This window comes from Pleuronectes platessa, chromosome 20 (genome assembly GCF_947347685.1).
Source record: "Pleuronectes platessa chromosome 20, fPlePla1.1, whole genome shotgun sequence".
Lineage (NCBI taxonomy): Eukaryota > Metazoa > Chordata > Actinopteri > Pleuronectiformes > Pleuronectidae > Pleuronectes > Pleuronectes platessa.
The window spans coordinates 4,798,886-4,820,595 of record NC_070645.1 but is presented as its reverse complement, the minus strand read 5'-3'; the positions used below and the strand labels follow the sequence as shown (position 1 = coordinate 4,820,595).

At 43.2% G+C, this 21,710-nt stretch overlaps 1 protein-coding gene and 1 long non-coding RNA gene across 5 annotated transcripts in view; one reads left to right on the top strand and one right to left on the bottom strand.

Moving 5' to 3' along the window:
* Nucleotides 1-21,295, bottom strand: part of gfod1 (glucose-fructose oxidoreductase domain containing 1) — a 31,877-nt gene extending 10,582 nt beyond the window's left edge. Inside the window, exon 1 of one of the 4 annotated variants that reach the window (XM_053412330.1) lies at nt 20,978-21,295. In XM_053412330.1, the coding sequence (XP_053268305.1) occupies nt 20,978-21,230 (253 nt within the window). In that variant the 5' untranslated portion in view covers nt 21,231-21,295. Of the gene's footprint in view, nt 1-7,372; nt 8,610-8,672; nt 11,472-16,567; nt 16,971-20,977 lie in introns of those variants that run through there. The other 3 variants (XM_053412333.1, XM_053412331.1, XM_053412332.1) reach the window with 3 other exon arrangements.
* On the top strand, nt 15,782-19,796 carry LOC128425624 (uncharacterized). The gene is made up of 3 exons (XR_008333161.1): nt 15,782-16,033; nt 17,964-18,005; nt 18,659-19,796. It is a non-coding gene; the product is annotated as an uncharacterized LOC128425624 (long non-coding RNA).
* Nucleotides 21,296-21,710: the final 415 nt, after the last annotated feature.

Here is a 21,710-nt window from a genome sequence, read left to right as displayed (position 1 = left end):
AAGCAGCTGAATCATTCCAAGCGATTGGCCAGCTCTCTCCAGCCCAGAGCTGCTCTCGGCTCGCTGCCACGCTCATCATCTGCGCCTCTCTGCATGGTGCCAGTGTATCCTTCTGGATAAGATCCTAATATCCACAGCAACACACACAAACACAGGGCATTGGGAGGAACAGGACAAGGCTCGGTGTGTGTTTGTGTGCGGCAGAGGGGAAACAATCAGCGCGGGAGGTATTCACACCCCCAGCGGTAATGGTGAGGAAGGAAAGCAGCACGTGGCGACTGTGCCGGTTGTTCAGGTTGTGTCCTTAGTGAGGGCGGGGCTGGTAGATTTGTATGTGACAGCAAAGCTGTGTCAGCTATTGTGTAATTACTCTTTGTTTTCTGTTGTGCATTTTTTATGATGGGATGGCAACGTGCCATGGCAACTGTGATACTTTTCACTTGACTTCATCCATAGATAGAGGAAATAACATAAGCCCTGGCCGAATCAAAATCAAAATTTATGAGAATAGAAATTCAGGGACACATCTCCCCCCCCTCCGCACACACATCCATATGTTTCCTTGCTGAAATGATGTGAAATCCTTCATTAATGTTCATTGCCAGTGGCAACAGCTGGAAGTCCCCACGGAGGGAAACCAGGTAGATTAAGAAGGATGCTGAACGCTTCATGAGTACAGCCAAGACAATAGGCCCTCCGCTTGAGGATGCCAGAAATAGAAAAGAGTGGGAAACCAGTTAGAGTGATAGCCATCTGCCAAGCTGCACCGTGCACGAGCTCCTGCAGGGCGGAGGTCAGGAGGAGGAGACAGGGCGGAGAAGCTTTTAAGATTCCTACACACTGATGAAAAATGAATAATGGCACCTTTAGAATCATGTTGCCATTATAGATATAAATTATATGTGAGAGACACATCATTAATGATTCGCTGTATCAATTAGTTTAATGTTACACTTACTTACTAAAACCTAACACTTTGTCTGTCCCCTTCGTCTGAGAGTGAAATCTCAAGAATGCTCAACAAATCACACTTTTAGCCATGACTAATGAATTTAAAATTTCGACAGAATTGAACAAAAATATCTTTGACAGCATAAAATGATCAAGGGAAGACATTATCCATATTCAAGGTCAGAGGCCAATTTCACTGCAATGTCAGAACAAGCTGTTGATTCTAACTTTTCCTGATTTACCTAATTTGCTTGTTTCATCAGGTCACTGAACCACTGTAGACAAATGTACAACTGTACCACATCTGTGCATTAAGTATCACACGGCCTCACAGTGTTAGGGACATCCCACTATATGCAAATTAAGTGCTAAACCGTTTGACGCAATTAAACAAGTGTGTCATATCTGTGTGAGGCAGTGTTGTGACAAGACAAAGCCAAGTGAGTGGACCTGAAAAATTATAATGATCCATCACTGAAGCACTAAAGTAATTAGCTTTGTCTGTGAAGCCTATGGAGACTGTGGAAAAGCTAGTAACACACAGACACACACACACACACACAGTAAGGTCTAATCAACAATAAACAAATACCTCTTTTACATCAAAAAGCGAGTATATGCAGTTTTTTTAACCGTGGGTAAACCTGCTACAAAAAGACGATTGACTCCTTTCCCATTGCCAATAGAGGACTTTTCGACGTCACAAAAACCAAAGCACTCTCTCACCTCGCTGTCTTGCCAAACTTGCACTTTCACCTGGTTGTCATGCTCTCATCACTGCCAGACAAACGCTGAGCCGGAAAGGGGGCCAAAGATAGACCACTACCCACAGGATGGGACTCCTTTGTGTAGTCTCTAGTAGGGCCTCAAGTGATTTTTTTTTCCAAATCCAATTGACGATGTAGTGTACATATTAATTACAATAGATAACATGGGTTTCAACAAGCTACAATGAAGCTATGTGTGCACTGGCTGAAGAGAGTAGACCCTCAGAGACGGGCTAGTCTTTCTGCTGAGTATCCCAAATTTAATTTGGCTTAAAGTAATTACAAAGCAGTGTGGAGAGGAGACACGGACAACCACAGATTTCCAACGGTGCACAGCTCTCTCGCCGCATGTAAATCAGAGAAAACAAGCTTCCTGCTGACTCATTGTGTGACAGGAGTGTGCTCCCCTGTCTGAAATTAGCATGTAAATAGGCACCTTGATAACAGTGATGTATGGGCGCAGTAATGTTTGCTTTTCTCGGGCAGCTGATGCAAAAGCAGAGGCACAGCCCACTGTTACGCAGGAACACACACGGTCATTGTGGAAGAGTGGAGTTATGAATGGGACACTGAGTTCGGTCAGACACCGATCGAAAAACAAGCTGGTGACAGTCCAGAGGCCGTGAGCGGGGTATCAATAATTTACTCACATCTTTTTTTAGACCAACTGCCTGTGACATAAATCGGTACTGACGCCTTCAAATGAAATATTCAGTAAAATAAGTATTGGAAGAGATTGATTTTCTTATCACGAGATACTGATTGTTTTAAACCATAATCAACAGTATCTCAGGCAAGGCAAGGTAAGGTAAGCTATCGACTGTCTCAGAGAAATGACTCTAACCCTAACCCTAACCCTTAGCCTAATTCATGTAAATTCTGTGAGAACACTATCATTAACAGAGAGATTAATAGAGACTATCATATAGTAGCCATTCACACACACATTAACACCAAAGAGTCTCCATTTAACCTGCACGTCTTTGGGCTGAGAGAACTCACAGACACACAGGGAGAAGATGCAAACCCCACACAGTAAGGGCCCTGGTTGGCTGCATGATGGAAGCGTGAACCTTCTTGCTATGAGGTGACAGGCTATATGTGAAAAATGATAGCTTTTACCAAAATAAAGGTACAGGAGCTTAACTAAATCCTAACAAATTTCTATAGTTTTTCTTCAACAGCAACTCTGTGAACTCATATATTTGTGTTTATGCTTTGAACTAATGTTATTTAATGCAAACTAATCTACCTAAGAGCTAAATAGAGACAAAGGAAGGCTTTTGCTAATTGTGTTGCCTCCTGTTCAGAATTATTCGGTGTCTGGCAACAAAAATCGACCAGCTGGACTACATCTAACACACTGATAAGACTGATAAATCAGCAGCAGGGTGCTTTTTGGGATGAGTATTGTCTGTATCAGAGCTTGGAGCTGCTCCATTAGTGCACAGCAGAAGTATGAATGATGACGAGCATTAGTCTCTCTCAGCCGGCTTTGCCCTTCAGCTAATGCCCTCGAGTTGCAAGGAGTTTAGCATTCCTAAATGTGTTTAAGTGCTGCCATTAACCCTTGAAACAGAATGGCTCGCTGGCCACTATGGATGAACAGTAACCAAAGGAGTGGCTTCTGGCCACGAGGTTCCTAATGCATGCGCTAAAAGCACATGTTAATGGTGGCCATGCACTTACCAGGCTGCTACGCAAATTACAGTCAGCTGCATACAGCACAGAGAAATGGACTTGATCCCACTACATGATTTTCAGCCCAATTTCTCAATTGCAGACAATTTTGTGAGTTGCATACAAAAGCCCTTGATCTGCAATTGCCAGCTTTTATGTGTGTTCTCTTCCAAGACTCGATGAAAGAGGCTCTTAGACTCTTCTCACAATTTCAACCTGTTAGAAATCTGGTCAGTGTCTGCACCAACTCCAGCCAATCAGAGCGCAGAACAAGGTGAAGGTGATGAAGATACATGCAGCAGTGAGGTGACACCTGATATAGCCACTAGCAATGACCATGCATATAATGGACAAGGTAAAAGAATCAGTGCAGCTTATATGAATCGCATTAGACTCAGGTTGGGTTCAGACAGAAAAAGCTGAATTTCTGTCAGGTTTGGGTTCGAGCATGGGTTCGATGCCCCATGTCTCGTCTAGCGTTTGGTTTCCAGTCACCAGTCGGTCGTGTAGAATGAACTCACGACTGCAGGACCCCTGATCCAACGACGGCAAGTCGTGTATGTGTAGTGTGAACTCTACTTTAACAGAACACAAAAATATCAAGCCTCCTCAAAACTGCCAAATGTAATCTCTTACTCTTTTAGGACATTAAAACTGTATGTTTAAAATGTAGGATGAATTGACTATTTACACATGCAGCTGGATTACCAGTGACTGCCCTGATGATCATTTATTAGCATTTAACACACGGCTCTGGAAATGGGAAACTAGAACAACGGTTTTCCCTTCCAATGCAAAATTGGACGTGCTTCTCCACCTCATAAAGGCAAATGTGCACATGCATGTACGCCTGTGTGTGTGATGAGGCCTCCACCTGCACCCCCGTGGTCCTCCAGGGTCTAATTAACTGCTGGGTTGAGTCACTACCGCTACTCTCTAATCACTCACTAACACACACACACACACACACACACACACGCACACACACATGCAGACGCACACGCACACACACACACTGCATCCTAATAAGCCCACTTCCCCTCACAGCCCATACCATAACAAACACAACAGAGACAAATGAAACATGGCTGCCAAGGACAGAGCTGTCCGTGTCCTCACAAAGGCTCATGTCAGTCCTCTCTCTGAGCAATTTGCATTTTACTGCCAGAAGAGCCTCCGTTTGCCTTTGTCGCGTATAGGTCAAGCAGAATACACTGTCCAGACCATTTCACGTTTTATCTTCCTGTAATTACCAAATTAAAGGGATTCAAACAGCAGCTCAGCTCGTTTACATACTAAAGGACGGTTGGGGCGGGCCCATATTGCTTTGCAAAAACTAAAATTACCAAGGCTCCCTCCTGTGTATGTGTCTCAGTTCATTAATTACAGTAGCACGAGGTTGAATGTCAGACCATTATAAGCTGCTTTAGAGAGCGAGAATATTAATAGAGACATGCTGGGACTGAGCAATTCACCACAAGACTGCTCCTGTCTGAGGAGACCCGCCGTGAACAACACCTCCTGTCAGCTGTCATCAATTATATACGGCTGAATGGAAATGTTGACGTGACTGCTCCTTATGTTGTGGTGACAGAGAGAGTATGTTGTATTAAAAGTAGCAGTGGCAGAGGCTGATAAATAATACAGAGATAGAATATTATATGAGCGCAGAGCATAAGTGTTTGTAAATTCAAAGGAAAGTTTACAGCTGCAATGTGGGAAGTTTTGCGTGTTTAAACACCCAAAACTGACCTGACAGATGTGTTCACAACAAGGAATACAGAAGAGAAGGAAAGCAATAGAGGTTGGAGTCTTGTACATACAATATAACAAAATGAAGCTGGTTTAGGAAACCTATGTTCTTCTTTATGTGCCCAGCTGAAATGTATTAGGATAGGCCTTAGGCCGCCCGTATTGTCAGCAGTAAAACTTCTCTGAGCTGATTCTGCCATTGTTTTCCTATGGGGAGAGCAGTGGCACCCAGCAAGGTGGAAACGCTAAGCCTTGCGACTTTATTGCTGTTTTCCGACATGACCTGCCGGCAAAATCCGGAGAATCGGCTACAGAGTTTACCCAGAGTTTCCTTTTGCACATGCACAACGCAGTGGCAGATTCTCTGCACATACACAAGAGGTGGAGCAGCCGGGTGCAGCAGACAGAGACAGGAAGTGACATATTAACTCCACATGATTTTTCTTGACAGCACGGAGACACAGGTGTCGGCTCTTATCACCACAAACTCTCGACACATTTCTATGAATATTGTACCAGGAGCTCCGGCTGAGAAAGTCCAAAGAGACTGCATTTGTTCACAGATGACTACCGCTTTGCTATTCCACCTGCATATTTATATTCCATTGTGTCCACATTCTCCTCTGGATGAGAAGCAAAAGAGGACAACTGTTTGTATTTAATCTCTTTTGGGGAAAGTCTGCCGTAGACAAACACAAGGTGGATCCTTCTCTTCTGGCTGCTTCTGTCGGAGCCATAAAGGGCATCTTTGTGTCGGACGAGGCTGCTGAGGAGTGAATGAGGGAGGTGAAGGGAAGAGGCTCCGAATGTTAATGGGCAACATAGAGCCCACAGTTACTGGTCAGTCAGAGCAAACACACTTTTTCCATGTATATAGCCAGTGTGGATGTGTGTATATAGAAATACAAATCCACACACTGCTGTTGTAAGGAGCACATGACTCACAGCGTGTGATCATAATTCACTGGAGTACTAAGCATATTACTTCCATACTATGTGCTGGCACAGAGCGGGTAGAGAAAAATAAAGACAGAGTCCTATTTATAATTTAATTTAGCATTTTTAATAGGAAGTGTAACAGCATTAAACCGTGAAACTGGTTTATATTAATTAATGTTGAGAAGATCCACAAGAACCAACAGTGACAGGGGGAGAGAAGACACTTGTACCGAGAGCAGACACGCTCATTAATAACCATTAATGTCCTGAGGCGCACGGGCGGCCGAGTGACTTCAGGCACAGGCTAATAGATGGAGACATCTTACACTGAATCGCATTCGCCACAGGGTGGGGATGCTCCTCCTGAACAGCTGTGTGCCAGTGACGCTCTGAGATTACATCCGCCTCATGGTCAGGGCCCCACTGGGTATAGATGGCAACAGATGAATTTACCACCCCTGACCCAATGCACGAGTGAATGCCCTCAGGACACACAGCAAAGCTGGATTTCTTGCTACTGTGCCATGTTAGCTGTCCATGCAATGCTAGAGAGAGAAGTACACAGTGAATAAAGTCCACAACCAGAGGAGCTCACACCAGGATTCACCAGCTGCCTTTTTCTCCTGCAGCCTCCTTCTCACTTTGATAACTTCTACCGCACAACGCAAGCAAAGCGGAACAATGGAACCACAATGCAGTTCGGACGAGACATTAATTTGTACTTAAGAACTGTCTACTTAATAGACTTTTATTTTGCAAATATGTTTTTTAGTGCGGGTTTACTAGGTTGCTTTGTTTTATATCTGCATACACACACAATATACTGTATTCCAAATCCCTAGTATTTATACCAAGGAGGGAGCTGGGAATATCCAGTTATACAAATCAGATGATGCTACTTTGCTTGTCGTTTATTAGCATAGCATTATAATGCGATACTGTTTATATATAGGAGGGATTTTCCAATCAATTGCAGTTAAAACCTTTCATCACTGTTATACTTTTTGATAAAACATCAGGTCAAATATTTTGAGAATGTTTCATATATTCATATAGTCATATATTAGCACGTTGGTTTAGTTAAATATTTAATAACAGCTAATCTATACCTAATAGGTTTTTTGTGGTGCAACCCATTTAACTCTTCTGACATTGTTAACTGACTGGAGTAAACACATATCATTCCCACATGCATATATTTCTTTGGGGTCCCTGATATTGTAGCTAGAAGGAAATGGTGTTTCCTGCCTCTAAACAATCTTGTGAAAACGCTGCTCACTTACCCTGTGACTGCTGAGATATGACACATGACAGACTGAGGGGCCAGCAGTCTGATGATCTCCATCACTAACATGTGACCGAGATCAACAATGATGTGACATAAATAAACTGAGACGACCTCCTCCAACCACTGACACGTTCCTTTACTTTGAGACAGGTTGAAATACGGCCTTCCATATACTTTTCCTTTGTGCTGTTTGTTTCTGACACAGCTGCTTCCTTGCTGCTTGGTCTTTGCACCAGCAGACAGGGCACCGATAAAATGATTCATTTATAGGAGGCTCTTCTGAGGTGTAAGATAAACAAGGTGAAAAATGCAGAATACTTCTGCAATGGCTGCAACCAGGAAACAACCACATGCAGCCGAAAAGCAACCTGAGCTCTGGGTCGACAGTAATGTCACTGTCTGTGTTTCCCAGCAGAGATCTGTCACATTATACAGTTGGTAGAAATAATGATAAATATGAGACCGCGAGGGAGAGTCTGACCTGCTTCATTATGAGACGAAGCATGAAGAAAACATCCACCACGGCCTGTGTGGATACTGACGATTGAGCAGAGACAGTAAACCCCGTCTTCTGCTGTATACATCAATCACCCACCCCTGTTAACGTCTTTCCACACTGATCTTATCTCTCCTATTATTATCAGGACCAGATATGTGTTGGCAGGCTGACTGACCCACTGTTTATGCAAAATTGTTCATCGTTTCAAAAAAATATCCCCCATCACTCCTGCGATTGTGAGGAGAAGACTGACACCTGTCTCCTGCCTTCTATGGAAACGTCTGGTGTCCACATTGCTCCGGAGTTGTAGAGCCGATAAAACGGATAAGTTTGGAAACGCTGCTAATTTGAAAACTCAGGGGCTGCGAGACTCTACACTGTCAGAAACAGAGATGTTCGCAAATGCTGATGTCGTCTACCAGTCTACCTTCACTTGCGTTTCCAGGTGTGTTAGGATTAAAAGTGATGGAGCTAAAATGTTCCTGTGTCGAGAAAATGCTTCCAGACTCAAACGTAGTAGTGAGGATGTAGCCCTGCTCAGCATTAAGGCGAGAAACAGCGGATTCTACTTTTGAAAAGTACAGCTATGAGCACAACTAAAGATTACCAACTGATATGCTGTATTTTCTATTTCGTGGGTGTCTATTTCTCTGGGAACAGAACTCGCTCAGCATTCATCATATTTCCATACTTGATGGGACATGGTATAGAGTTTCTAGAGCAGCTCAGAGGGAAGGTGATGGTGACAGATTATGTGTGACAAGAGTCGTCAATGTCACACACTGTGTCTACTCACCCCACGGACAACAACAGGAAACGAGAGACGCTTCACTGCGGTACACCAAAATATCACTTCCTGTTGCAGTTTGAGCATTTGCAGCGAACGCTCCATTTTAAGGGCCTAACCAGAAAAAGCACCAACATCTTAAAGTCAAGTCTGAAAAACCTGTTACAGTAAGAGCGTCGATCCCAGAGGAGCAGAGCCACTCCATCAGAGAGCCCTGACTGACGGTAGCACCGCCTCAGGGCTAAATATCTGCAGCGGCCTCTTGTCCTCAGTCCCTGATGACCAATTAAGAAACACAGACAGGCCTATTCCTGACACTGACACAGAAAGGAAATCTGAGCGAAGCTATAATGGAACAGCTTCACCTCGGGAATACACAGAATGAACTGGGAACAGAAAGTAAAGAGATAAAGTGCATGTCACAGTGCGACAGGCAGCAACACATCATAGAACCAGAGGAAAACACAGCACGTGTCTTTGGGCTCGACTTAATGTTGTTTGTGCAAGATGGAAACATTTCACAAGTGATTTCCCAATACTGATTACACAGGTAACTTTGTTATGGCTTGCCTCTGTTACTACAGTAAGTTACACTCACACACACACACACACGAACGTCAATGGGTGTGTTTTAAAAGTCTCACCAGTCAGGTATTTTAATGTGGAAAAGCAATAATAACCTCATATTATAACATGTCATTACATGTTATATAAACTAAAGTGATGAGAAACAGCAGCTGGGCTGAGTCTGAACAAACTGAAGACTACGACTGCAACAAAAAATTAACCTGAAATGTTTGTTTGAACTCATTATAAATAAATTGTTCATAAAACACTACATAAACTCTTTATTATTGCTGAGTAGTGTTATTGTTATATTTTATATGAATTTTTTTGTATGATCATGACAAGATTCGCTTTGGTTATACACTTCATTTGATTATAAACTTCTGCTTCACACATAAAAAAAGATGAATCTCATTTGAATATTTCCTGTGAGATTTTTTCATTTGATTTATAACCTGAGCAGGGCTGAGAATATTCCCTTAATTAATTCTGTACTTCTGATATAAAGCTATAAAGAAAAACACCACAGAACATATATTAGACTTGACATGCACAACAAGATGAAGAAATCTGCCATGCTAGTTGTTTGTGATTGTCTCTCCACTACAACTATTATTATTATTGTCATTATTAACGCTAATAATAATCCAAATAATATTAGGTGCTGCTATTTATGCTGTTGTTGTTATTATGGACACACACCACCAGGTTTCTTCCTATTAAGTGTTTGCTCAAAGAGAAGACTATTGGGTTTCTCTCCTAGTAATATTGGCATTTTACAAATTAAATGTTATCAAATGTATTACTTGTTGACTTTGTTTTTCTTAAATACTATTTCAATCATATGTTCATGTGTATGAGTGTATATACACGCACGTATCACGCACATATTAAAAACACAGTATATTCATGGGTTAAAAAGGTCTCTAGTCCAAAAATGTAGAATTATTCATTATTGAAATCCTGCCTCCAATCCCATCCTTCAAATTGATTGGAAATAATTCCATATCAAAAACTGGCCTTCGCTCCTGCCCCTGGATTTAACACTACAATGTGATTCCTCATCCAAAGCCTTCCCCCTCACACAGCAGTTCCCCACGGCTCCCTGCAGAAGAAAGAGGACTTTAAGGGGGGCGGGGACGAGGAGGACTTTTACTCCTTTTCCGAAGGAATGCTCACTTGTCAGCGCAGCACGGCAGCGGGCTGAGAGAGGTTGGCCAATCCCACCATTCATCACACACAAAGGCAATTTCTCAGGAAGACAAGCTTTCTCCCCGCTATTCTTCCTCAACACTCTTCGCCATCTCTCCGTCGGTTCCAGTCTCCCGCACGCTCATTCACACACACGCTCATTAGCATGTTAATGGACGTCCAGGAGAACATGAACGTGAACCGGTGAGAAAACAAGCAGACACTGTGAGAGAGAAGGCCTGGGAATGGCAGCACACCTCTCAAAGGGCTCTCTCCTGTCTGACTCCGTCTGAAGGCTGCTGATCTGTTTTCAAACCCACTCTGACACTTAGCTGGACCCAAAGGCTCTCATCCATCAGACAGAGATATACACAAACAATGTTGATGTGACCATTCTTCCAAAGTCATTCAAGCATCAAGTTGTGTAAATCATATATATTTTAATGATATTTAAGGCAGTTAAGTGGACTAAAAGTTTAAATAGTTAAAAAAATATATAGATTTTTCTGTCCAGGGTGTACCCCGCCTCCCGCCCAGTGTCGGCTGGGATTTACTGCAGACCAAACCCCACCCCACTGGACCCTCAAAGGTTAGATAATGGATGGATGGGTGGAGTTTCCCTAAGAATCTCATCCATCAAATTTTGTTCAGTTCAGTCCTTGTTGCCATATCCGTTTGGGCAGACACTACAAATGCTTTCAATTATTATTTTAATTTAAATGGTCACAACGGAAGTTAACCAGCTCAGGGGCTGATGGTTTGAGAACCCCCTAAACTAATCTGCACATCCTGTTCCTCCCCCATATGATTCAAATCACTGAGTAATGTACACTTATCTGTTCATCGCAAAACTGGAGAGAAAAAAGATCTCATCTTTAGGTTTGTGGCCATCTGCTGCTGACGAGGAAATAACCCCCCAGGGGCAGAAGGCCTGAGCTTTGGTTATGCTTGACGGACCTGTCATTGCACATGTCAAAAGGAAGCCTCTCCCTTTCAAACTTTCCCTTGAGGCGCACTGACGAGATGCAGTCTTCTCCTAAATGATAGGTGTCGCTGCTGGGGGAAATACTACCACACCGCCTTAAAAAGGCAAAGAAGAAGAAGAGGAAACCAGCTTGTTTCCTCCAGGGGCAGCGCTTCGGGTTGGAACCTTGTGTGCCAAGTCAAGAAAGTCGGGGTTGTGCGATCAGCGTAAACTATGCAATGCGGCAGAGGAAATTAACGCAATTGTAAACACTATTTCCACAAATATGTCCTACAATCTTACCGTTTTAGTTTGTATACATTTTTTATTTATTATGCATACAACTCACAATAACTTCCTAGTCATTAGCATTTTGTGTAGGACTAATATCAAACAGGCTGCACCTTTATGTTTGGTCCACCAGCCCTAAATAAAAGTTGAGGTTGCTGCCAGAGAGCTCATCACTGGGCGGAACAGTTGCTGCATAAAACCATCAGTGGTGGAAGCATGTATCTATGATGAAGCCAGCTTGCCATTTGCAGGCAGGTTATAAATAGCTCTTTGCCTTTGGGCCAGCCCTCCCGAGCAGGTGTCTGATCCGAGGGCTCGCGAACCACTGCCAGAATCCAATATGTCAATAATAATAAAATCTGACGTCATGTGCTGTTTACTCTCCCTGTGATAAGCGCTAGGTGGAGGAGGAGAACCCTTAATAAATGACTTATACTTGATATACACCCCTATCTCTGAAGTTACTTGGTGTGTCCTTCCTCCATGGATATACAAACAGTACTTTTTACTGTAAGGGCACTTTGAACATGTAAATGAATCTAAATAAACCTAAACTGGAGCAGAATTAGCTTAACAACATCTACTCAGCAGTTGCTCAGTGTCTGATCTGTTTGCCCAGAGATGTTCCACCCCACGAGAACATGTGACAGTTCATCATGGGAGGTTTTCATTAGGGTGGAGGAACTGACTGGCTCTCATGACCTAATTTAACGTTTCCATCATGGCTGAGCCGTGATGATAAACTCACACAGGAAGCCAGCCATTAATCAACCTCACTGCGTTTTGACATCTTAATCCATTTCCTCTGCCTTGTCTAATTAAATCTGCCGCTATTTTTCCTTTCCTGCTCCGTTGTCTTTGGCGTGAAAAGACTAAGTTAATAACAAGGAGAGGTGCATGGGAGATAAACCAGTGGGCTACAGTCAGCAGGCAAAGTGAATAAGAACAGTTTAAACTCCAATAATAAGCAGAACAACAGATTTTAAGCCACTGTAACTAAATCAGGTAGTGTAGCTTTTTTAGTGATTAGCAGTAAGAAAATATATATATAAGCACAATATATCACATATTGTCAACTTATAGTTGTTAGAGATGTTCCAATACTATTTTCCCTTCCCGATACCTGGACCTTGTGTATCGGCCGATACCAAGAACCAATCGGAATTACATAACTTGTTTAAACAGCGTGATGATTGCTGTTATGATTCATGGAATGATACTGGGGGTAAACTCGTCAATACCAGCACCACCCATGGAAACTTAAGTCTTACTGACACTACGCGTCTCCAGTTAACAAGTGGGACTTTTAAGCACGAAATTTGGCCCAATTCTTGATATTTCAGCTAGCTCTTGCTAATGCTACACTACCTGAAATCACCTCATTACTGCTCAATAAACAGTACTTGCCAGTGGCAGTGGGGAGCTGCAAAGAGGTATTTTTTTGGGAAAATAACTTTGGAGTTTTTGGTTAGAGGATTTTCGTACTTGCCGAACCCAGATCTGGTATTTTCGGCATCACTTGTGGCATCTCCGATAATGGCATCGCTATCAGAACATCTCTTAAAGTGGTTAAAGTGACAGTGTCAGCAAATATTTGCTTATTTACATATTCTGCAGATACTAAGCTTTTATAGCTCCACTATTCTCACCAGCTGCTATCTTTGACAAACTGCCAGACAGGTTCGTCCAGATGGTTTATCAGTGCCTCCTGTCTGAAAGTGGCTGGAAACGAAACAATGGCCTGAAAGATGCTAAGCGCACTGTAGAGTGGAGACACCATTTTTGGGTTCTTCTCTGCAAGGAGCAAATAAGCAGGTTGTACGTTATACAGTCATGATCCACTATCAATATTAAAAGCTTCAACTTGTAAAGATGTAGAAAGTTGGTCAAACCTCCCTTTATACAGGCGCTATGAACGAATATCCTACATACGCTGCTACATATATTTTGATATAATGTTCAACAAAGCAATTACATTGTTAGGGATAAGATGATATCTAAATTAATTTGAAAAGACAAAAAGCCAAAGAATCAAACTTGTGAAACTGTAACTACCTTAAATTAAGGAGGAATAGCTTTACCGATCTTAGGGAAAATTTTACATCTTTCGAAAAAGAAAGAGAGCAAAAGTCAATTGAGTGCAGACAAACAGTTTTGAGCAGGAGCAGGTTTGAAGTAAAAACATTACAAAGCCTGAAAGTGAAATGGAGAAATAATGCGGTCAAAATGAAAGAACATTCTATTCAGTACGGCTTGAAGAGAAACTCCAAAGAAGCTGGTGAGAATCAAAGAGAACAAACTACAAGGGCAGTCGGAGCGTATCCCTCTGCCAAGGCTGACGCCATATCTCGCAACGTTAAAGAAAGTGAAAATAAATCCTGGATCTGCCTCTTTATCTAGATCCACTAATAATTTATTGGGTTGTTTCTTGGGTGCTGCTCCAACCCGGCACAAACTTTCATGGAAATCAGATTGATAGTTTTTGAGTAATCTGGCAAACAATCACAAACCTCCTTGGTGGAGTGCAAAAATGGACACTGACCAAATTAAAACATAAATAAACACGTATGCATTATCTGTTTGTATTAATTTTTGTTGTTGTAAACTCGTGGAGCAATGGAAGATGGGTAATTACCCAAACTGAGCATGAGTAGCTATTATTAGACAGCGCACTCTGCGGGGATGAGGCAGAGTCTGGCTGTGAGAGCTGATCCTCTATCGCTGACACCAGAGACATATCAGATTCATATCAGATTTACTTTGAAAAGGTTTGAGGACACTCTGTTAATTTCTCTGTGTGTAGTAATCACATTAGCTCATCACGAGTATCAATGTTGATGCAGGAAACACAATAAATGTATCAGTTTCCTCTTCAGCGGTCATTTGGGATCTGTCACCATCAGTCACCGTGTTGCGCTGCTCGACCTTTTCAACTCCCCTGTGAATTTGTGTAATTTCTTAGTTTCATGAGTTATGGAACTTATCACGACGGAGGTTTTACACAAACGTCACTGAGTGTTTTCAAGTTCTGTAAAAAAAGATTCCACTTCCACGCTTGTTGCTCACGCAAGAGCTCGGCAGGTCACACAAGGCTCTTCTCCCTCCTCCTCCTCCTCCTCACACTGTCTCACACACAAACACAACTACACAAAAGGGACACAACGTGCACCTGAATCTCTCGTGTTTCACCCACACACACACACACATACACACACACACAACCTGCTGCCCCAGTAACAAGAGGACTCACCAAAGTAAGAACGCAATCTTAAAAAGTGTGAAGATTTAATGCATTTCGAAATAACTACATAACTTAGAACTGTACGGCGTTGATATCCATCTTAATTTCGAACATCTTCTGCAGTATCTTGACAAAAAAAAAGGAAAGACAACAAACAGACTAACTTTTTCCAGGTCATTGAGACACATGGCTTGTTCTTCCTCAGCATAGGAAGTTAAAACAGATTAACTATCTCCATGACAATTAAGACAAATACCCGAGAAACAATTCCTACCTCCTTGACAACACAGCAAACTATCTACTGAGGAAGACAATGAGGTTTGATTTAAAGCTCTGGAGAAATACTCGCATTATCTTTTCTAAATTTATTTTTCATTTAATTTATTTATAAAGCTACTGTTTAGAGTCACAAATAAACATCCCCCCTGTACTTTAAGTCCAAAGTCTCACTGAACCTGAATACAGTTTCTTCCTCGTCTTTATCCACTGAAACCTAAAGACATCTTTCAAAAGCCGTTTGAATAACTCCCCAAAACTGGAACAATACTGTAAACCTATAGGATGAAACTAACTAGGTCACCTGCCTTCTTATTGATCGGATTCATCCTTTTTTTGTATATGTTATGTTTTGTATATGCTGTCTTGTATATTTTTCCCAGGCCTTTACTTACTAAGAAGAAACTGAAAATCTAATAAACTGTAATGTACTGTATCTTATACAAAACTCAACTATGCGACACACACAGCAACCAGTCTGGATTCCTCCGTCTGCAGTGTATTGGAAAATGGAAATGTATTTAAATGCATCAGATAAAAAGAAGCTGCAGCCTGCTGGAGTTTATAAACCACGCTTTCACAGGCTGACGGCCCAGAAACAGCTCAGGCTCACACGAGTTGCTCTCTGACAGCAGAACGGTGCGGTTGTGTTGTTTTTCTGAGGGAAGTGGCCTCGGCTGCCACGGCCTCACAAAACCCTGAGAAAGCCTGAGTGACATCAGACGCTCGAGGAACACCACGGTAGTAAGGAAGAGAAAGGAGGAAATACAGTGAATGACATCCTTCTGGAAGGAGAGAGGCTGCTCAACAGGACCGACTGGTTTGCTGTAATGAGACCAGGTGGGAACAAGGTTACTCCAGTAAAACCTGAACAACACGTGCAGAGTTTGCTGACTTGTACCAGTGGTTTTCCGTTTTCCTCGTAGTTCCTGATCTACAGTCATCCCACCAGGGGCAGGTTTAGGTTTATTGGATGAAGAATGGAGGCATCTTATCTTTACATCATTTTGGTAGCTGTGCAGACTCTAATTTGTTTAATAGATTTAAAATAGCCTACAAATAAACGGCTGCCATCTGTTACTTCAGATACAGTCATGGAGAGATTATGAGACAATGGGTCCCCGGGCACAAAAATGCAAAAGCCAAAGCAAAACCATTAAATGGAAACATTTAGTTGGAACCAAAATAGCAGGTGTAAAAGGTGCATCAATGGACTAAAGTTTAGTCCAGCTAAAAGAGGTTGTCTTGGTCTGGATCAAACTGAACCATGGTTTGCATCGTGAAATTTTTTTGGGATTAGCTCAGGCTAGAACTATTGCAGGAAGTTGAGACTGAATTAAACAATAGAGGAAGAAAACAATTTGGAAACCTCACATGTCTCTCCAGAAACTGAGTTGACCCTGAAGTCTTTGCCTCTGACGATATGATGATTGAATGATGAGGACGTTTAACCTGTGTCGAGGACTGTGGCTGAAGTCGGTGATGTTGGTAGGAACACATTGATATTACAGTCACAAAGAAACTAGAGAACTACTAGACCGATTCATTTGATCTCTCCATCCAAACATTATAAATCTTAGCATCTCATCCATTAGCTGAGTTGTTTTCTTGCGACTCCAAGTCAATCAATATATAAAGTCTAGCCCTGCAGGGAGCTATATGTGGAATGAATATGGGCGACAAGACAAATAAAGACAGAAGACAGAAGAAACAACGTCTCCGGAAAGTTCACATCGCTGCAGTTACACTGAGGAGGTGTGACCACACTTATCAGCTGGGTTCAGGAGTTAAGCAGTGAGACGGCCACAGGCACATTACTATCAGCTCCCACACCCTGACACAAGAGGAAGTTAAAGCTTCACAGCCTCACACAGGCTGGCTGCTCCTGTCAGTGACTAGCTACTGAGTGTGTAACACTCTCCGTCCATTACAGTGATGCAAGAAGCTGAAATATGGCTGACGAGTAATGGGGGGCATTTTAATGGTTAGTTGCAGACGTATTTTATGTTAAACCAAAACAAGTATGTGTCGCCTATGAATTTGAGATGTGTTCCAAGCCACTGTAACTAGAAGAATTGGTGGGAATATAAATTAGGAGTGTATTTTGAAGTGATTTACTTTTGGACATGATAGGTCAAAGGTAAAGATTGAAAAAACATAGGACAGATTTCTATGAGTTTGTAATTTGATGTGGCTTTATTGAATAAAAGGGGCCAGTAGGGTCTTGCTGGAGGCATGCTCTACGGAGTGCCATTCTAGTTTGATACGTTGACTGTACGTGCACTTAAACTCAGAATGGCACCAATTTTGTGCATTTATTTCAGTCATCCATTCTCATATGTGAGTATATTCGTTTTTTTGACCTACTCAAGCTACATTTAAATTTGTTTTGGCCTCTGGCTGCTCTACAGTTTTATGTCAACAAGTGAATCCCTATAAAGCTGAGTTGGATGATTTATCATTTAATTATTTAATTATCCACAAAGACAAATATTCCCTGCTGTTCCAGGCTCTCTGTTTTCTCTCTTGGCTGTTTGAGTTTTTGGTCAAATAAGGTCAGATAAGAAAATCTTTTTAAAAACATCATCTTGGGCTCTGGGAAATTTGTGACAGACATTATATAAAAAAAAATTGTCTCTCTTTAAAGTTGTTCATCATTATTTTATTGACATAAGCACCCACAACAATACGTCTAAATGATTGACAGCTTATATATCAGCCCAAGCTCAACTGTATATGCAAACAGTGTTTTCTGTCCGTCACCCGACAGAATGCAAAGAGGACTGGACGCGGACCTGGCGGAGGAAGAGAGGTGGGTGGGAAGGAACGGGCGGCACTCACACAATGAGGCGTTGAGGAAATGAGCCCGAGAGGAAAAGAAAGGAGGAGAAGTCTGCAGCGGCCGGCGTGCAGAACCAAAGTCATCGGGTCTCAGCACCACACATTGTTAAATGCATCAACGTGGACAGGATGAGGAGTTTACATCCTAACCACCAGTAAAGGGATTCCGTGTTTGTTTGCATGTGCACATGTTAGTGTAGCATGTGATTAAGCCTTTACATTGATATTATAAACAAACACAGTCGACTGTATTTCACTCCTCCACCTCAAGAAAGAAAACACTGCAGCACAGTGAGAATGAATGGAGCCACAGTGGCTTTACATCTCTATGCTTAACGCACGCTTCAAAATCAACAGATCTATTTTCAGCCAGGTTATAGTCAGCAGCCAAAGCCTGTGACCAGTTCAATTCAAACCTAACGCACAGATTTTGTGGATCCAAAACATTTCAAAAGTATCACATGCTCCGTGTCGGTCACATGTCCAGACATCCAGTTACAGTCAAACTGAAATTCATGTTGTCCATATAATGTCCATCCCCCTGCACTTCACCCTCACACAGCTCCTCTATAAACAAACACTGTGATTCAAGCCACACAGTCATTTGTCCTTTCACTCGTTCAGGTTCCAGTCTCTGGAGAAAACAGCCAATGAGGAATCAATCATCTCAAGCTCCATGGTCCAGAGCTTGGGAACATCTACAAAAATCATGGTTTAACATCAGGAAATGGTTTTACTTGTGGTGATAAGAAGCAGAGAATGGGTTTCTGGCACAACCCGACCCACTTTCCAAAGCGCACGGACTTGAGGAGGGTCAAAACCCCAGGTGCACATTTAAAGAATTCCTGGTGACGGTCACTCACTTTCCTCACACCAGCACCTTTCAGCTCGTGGCTGTTATCAGGTCGTGTAGGCCTTCTATGTACCACAGGTGTTGCTGGACTTTAACCCAATAGCGATAATAGATCTTCTTAAATTAGATGTCAGCCAGATCATTAAATTATTCTAGACGTTAATGTTTTAGTATTTCATGCCTGGTCATGTTATTATACCTCTATGAAAGCAGCTGGACTTGCTGGAGGTCGTTGAAGACGCGTCACCTCTCTTCCTGCCTCCTGTCCGTCTGACTGACAGCTATGGTGTCCATCAGACATCTAAATGTTGGGTTTGTTTTCCTTTTTATCTTATTTGCTCAAATCCTGACATCAATGAATACAGTCGTCTGACAAAGATGGAAAAAGTCAGATGTCCACAGCCAGAGACACGTGCACCGCTGGAGCAGAGACGATAGACACAGGTTACAGAGCCAGTCGCGGAAAAGTTGACTTCTAGTTGTCAGACATGGTGCGATCATGTGTTTTTGGGGGCGGAGCTATGACGAAAGTGCTGATGGGAAGGGGTGGGATGTCTCGTTTGCACAATTCCAAGTGTAGCCCTCTCTTGCTACCTTTCCCAGGATTACCAACCCTAGCTTTAAAGCTTTGAGAGATTTATTTGATTGCCCTTGTGGCCACGTTGGTTACGTCACTGACCATGATGCATTGCAGCATCTCAGGTTCAAGTCCACACAGGAACATTTGATGTTATTCTCCATCACTATCTCCTCCCTTTTCTCTTCTCTACACTTCCTACTCTTAAAAAAAAGTGTAAAACATGCATTCTACTCGTTATGGACACTGTTGAGAGATTTTTAGAATTCAGTATATATTTGGTATTCTTACACTTTTAACAATTTGAAGATTAATCTCAGTAAAAGGATCAACTATGGAACCTACCTAACTATAGGTCCTGCAGATGCAGCAGGTGCCATGTAAATCTAATAGTTCTATAGTAGTACAGAGGAGTATAAATAGTTCTGTATTCCATGAAATGATCAGTCCATCTTGTTAAATATTATAACTAGAATATAATATATTACATGAATTCTGATTATTTTCACAGCTTCTCACATGTAAGGATTTGTCGCTTCTTTTATTTTTCAGATCATTGTAAAATTGTATACCTTCAGGTTTTGGCGTAAGAAACAACGCAAACACTCTGAAGATGTAACTTTGAAATTGGAGTTGTTTTCCAACATTCCATGGTCACTAATTTGTTCCACTTTACTAACGCAGCCAAATAGTTTGTGGCAGAGATGAAATGCACATTCCCATGATAACACCTCTTTCCTCCCTGGAGGTTTGGTTCGACCTGTTAGAGCTCACTTCCAGCTGAGCTCTGTGGTGTAAATAAAGCCAGTGTGGAGTGGAGCTCAGTGGCTCTTTGCCACCGATCTTTCTCCCAAATGTGTTAGCTGCGTTGCTCCAGATTTAAACTGGAACAATCTCTCTTGTGCGTCTCTCCCTGTTGCTGCGTCGAGGCCTCTGCTCTGTGTCGGCCACTCTCACTCACACAGGTTCAGGTCGCACTTTGTCTGAGGGGAGTCCCCACAACTCCTCGTTCAACCAGTATCACGGTGCATCACTTCCACCATCAGACGGGTGCAGAGATTCAAACTGAGCCGAAACACGACTTCATATGAGTTTATAAATAATGAGTTAACCGCCACATCACCTATGCATCCTGTCAATAAAGGTCAAAGGGTCAAACTTTGAATTCTGTCCTCACAAATTGAACTATTCACCTTTGTCACCACAGTCCTTAACCTGTAAGTCCCTAATGCACAAGAGGACCTGACTTCCCCTTGGGGCCAGAGACAGACCCGAATAAAGAACAAGATGGAAGCTGCATCACTCAAAATAGGTTGCTGAAGGGAAAGCTAGATGATGCAATGACATAAGTCAGCCATCATCACTGCTGCCCTCCAGGACGATAACCCCACAGGGTTGACCTGTGGCGGTGTCAGTGTGCTGCCTCCTGCGAGCATCCTCCCCCACCCCACAGGGCCGCAGCATCCCTCCTCCCTGCAGCAGCAGCAGCTTCAGCAGCAGAGGAGCAACTCACCCAGGGTTTTCACCGCGATCTGTCTGGTCAGCGGCGGCGGCAGGTTGATGCACACCAGGTCCACGTCCTGGTGCAGCAGCACGTCGTCGATCCGGTTGGTGTAGAAGGGCACGTTCATCTCCTTGGCCAGCTCCTCCGCCTCCTCCTGCGTCCGGCCCCACAGCGCCTTGACGGCGAAGCCCTCGTTCTTCAGCAGCGGGATGATCACTCTGGCGGTCAGGCTGGTGCCGAACACACCGACCCCTGGCAGCATGGCTAGGCTTTACTCGTGCGGTTCTGCCGGTGCGGTGGGTTTCAGCCGGAGCTCAGAGCTGGAGCCGGACCTGCAGCGGCAGCAGCAGCTGGGACCATCCACCTGCAGCCAGGCAGCCGCTCTGCTGCATTCTCCCGGCGCTCCGGCTCGACGAGCGGGCATTTACTGCCGTTGTCCCCCGCGCTGAATCTCACCCAGACACAGATGTGGAGCCGCTGAAGCGTTGGGATCAGGAATGTAAATGCGGCATTCTGGTCCTCTGACAGCGGTCAGCGCACCGACTGCGCCAGGCTGGGACTGAGCGTGTCACCTCCTCCACGGTCACTTATCCCTCCTGCACCCGGAGCTTCCGTCCAGACAGAACCACACATCCGGAGGTGAGCTTCGTGTGGCGGCGGGAGGACACTAGCTCCGCCGGGTCGTACTGTCCACTCCCCGGAGGATCAGCTGCAGCGGCCGCGGTGAAATTCTGCTGAAGAC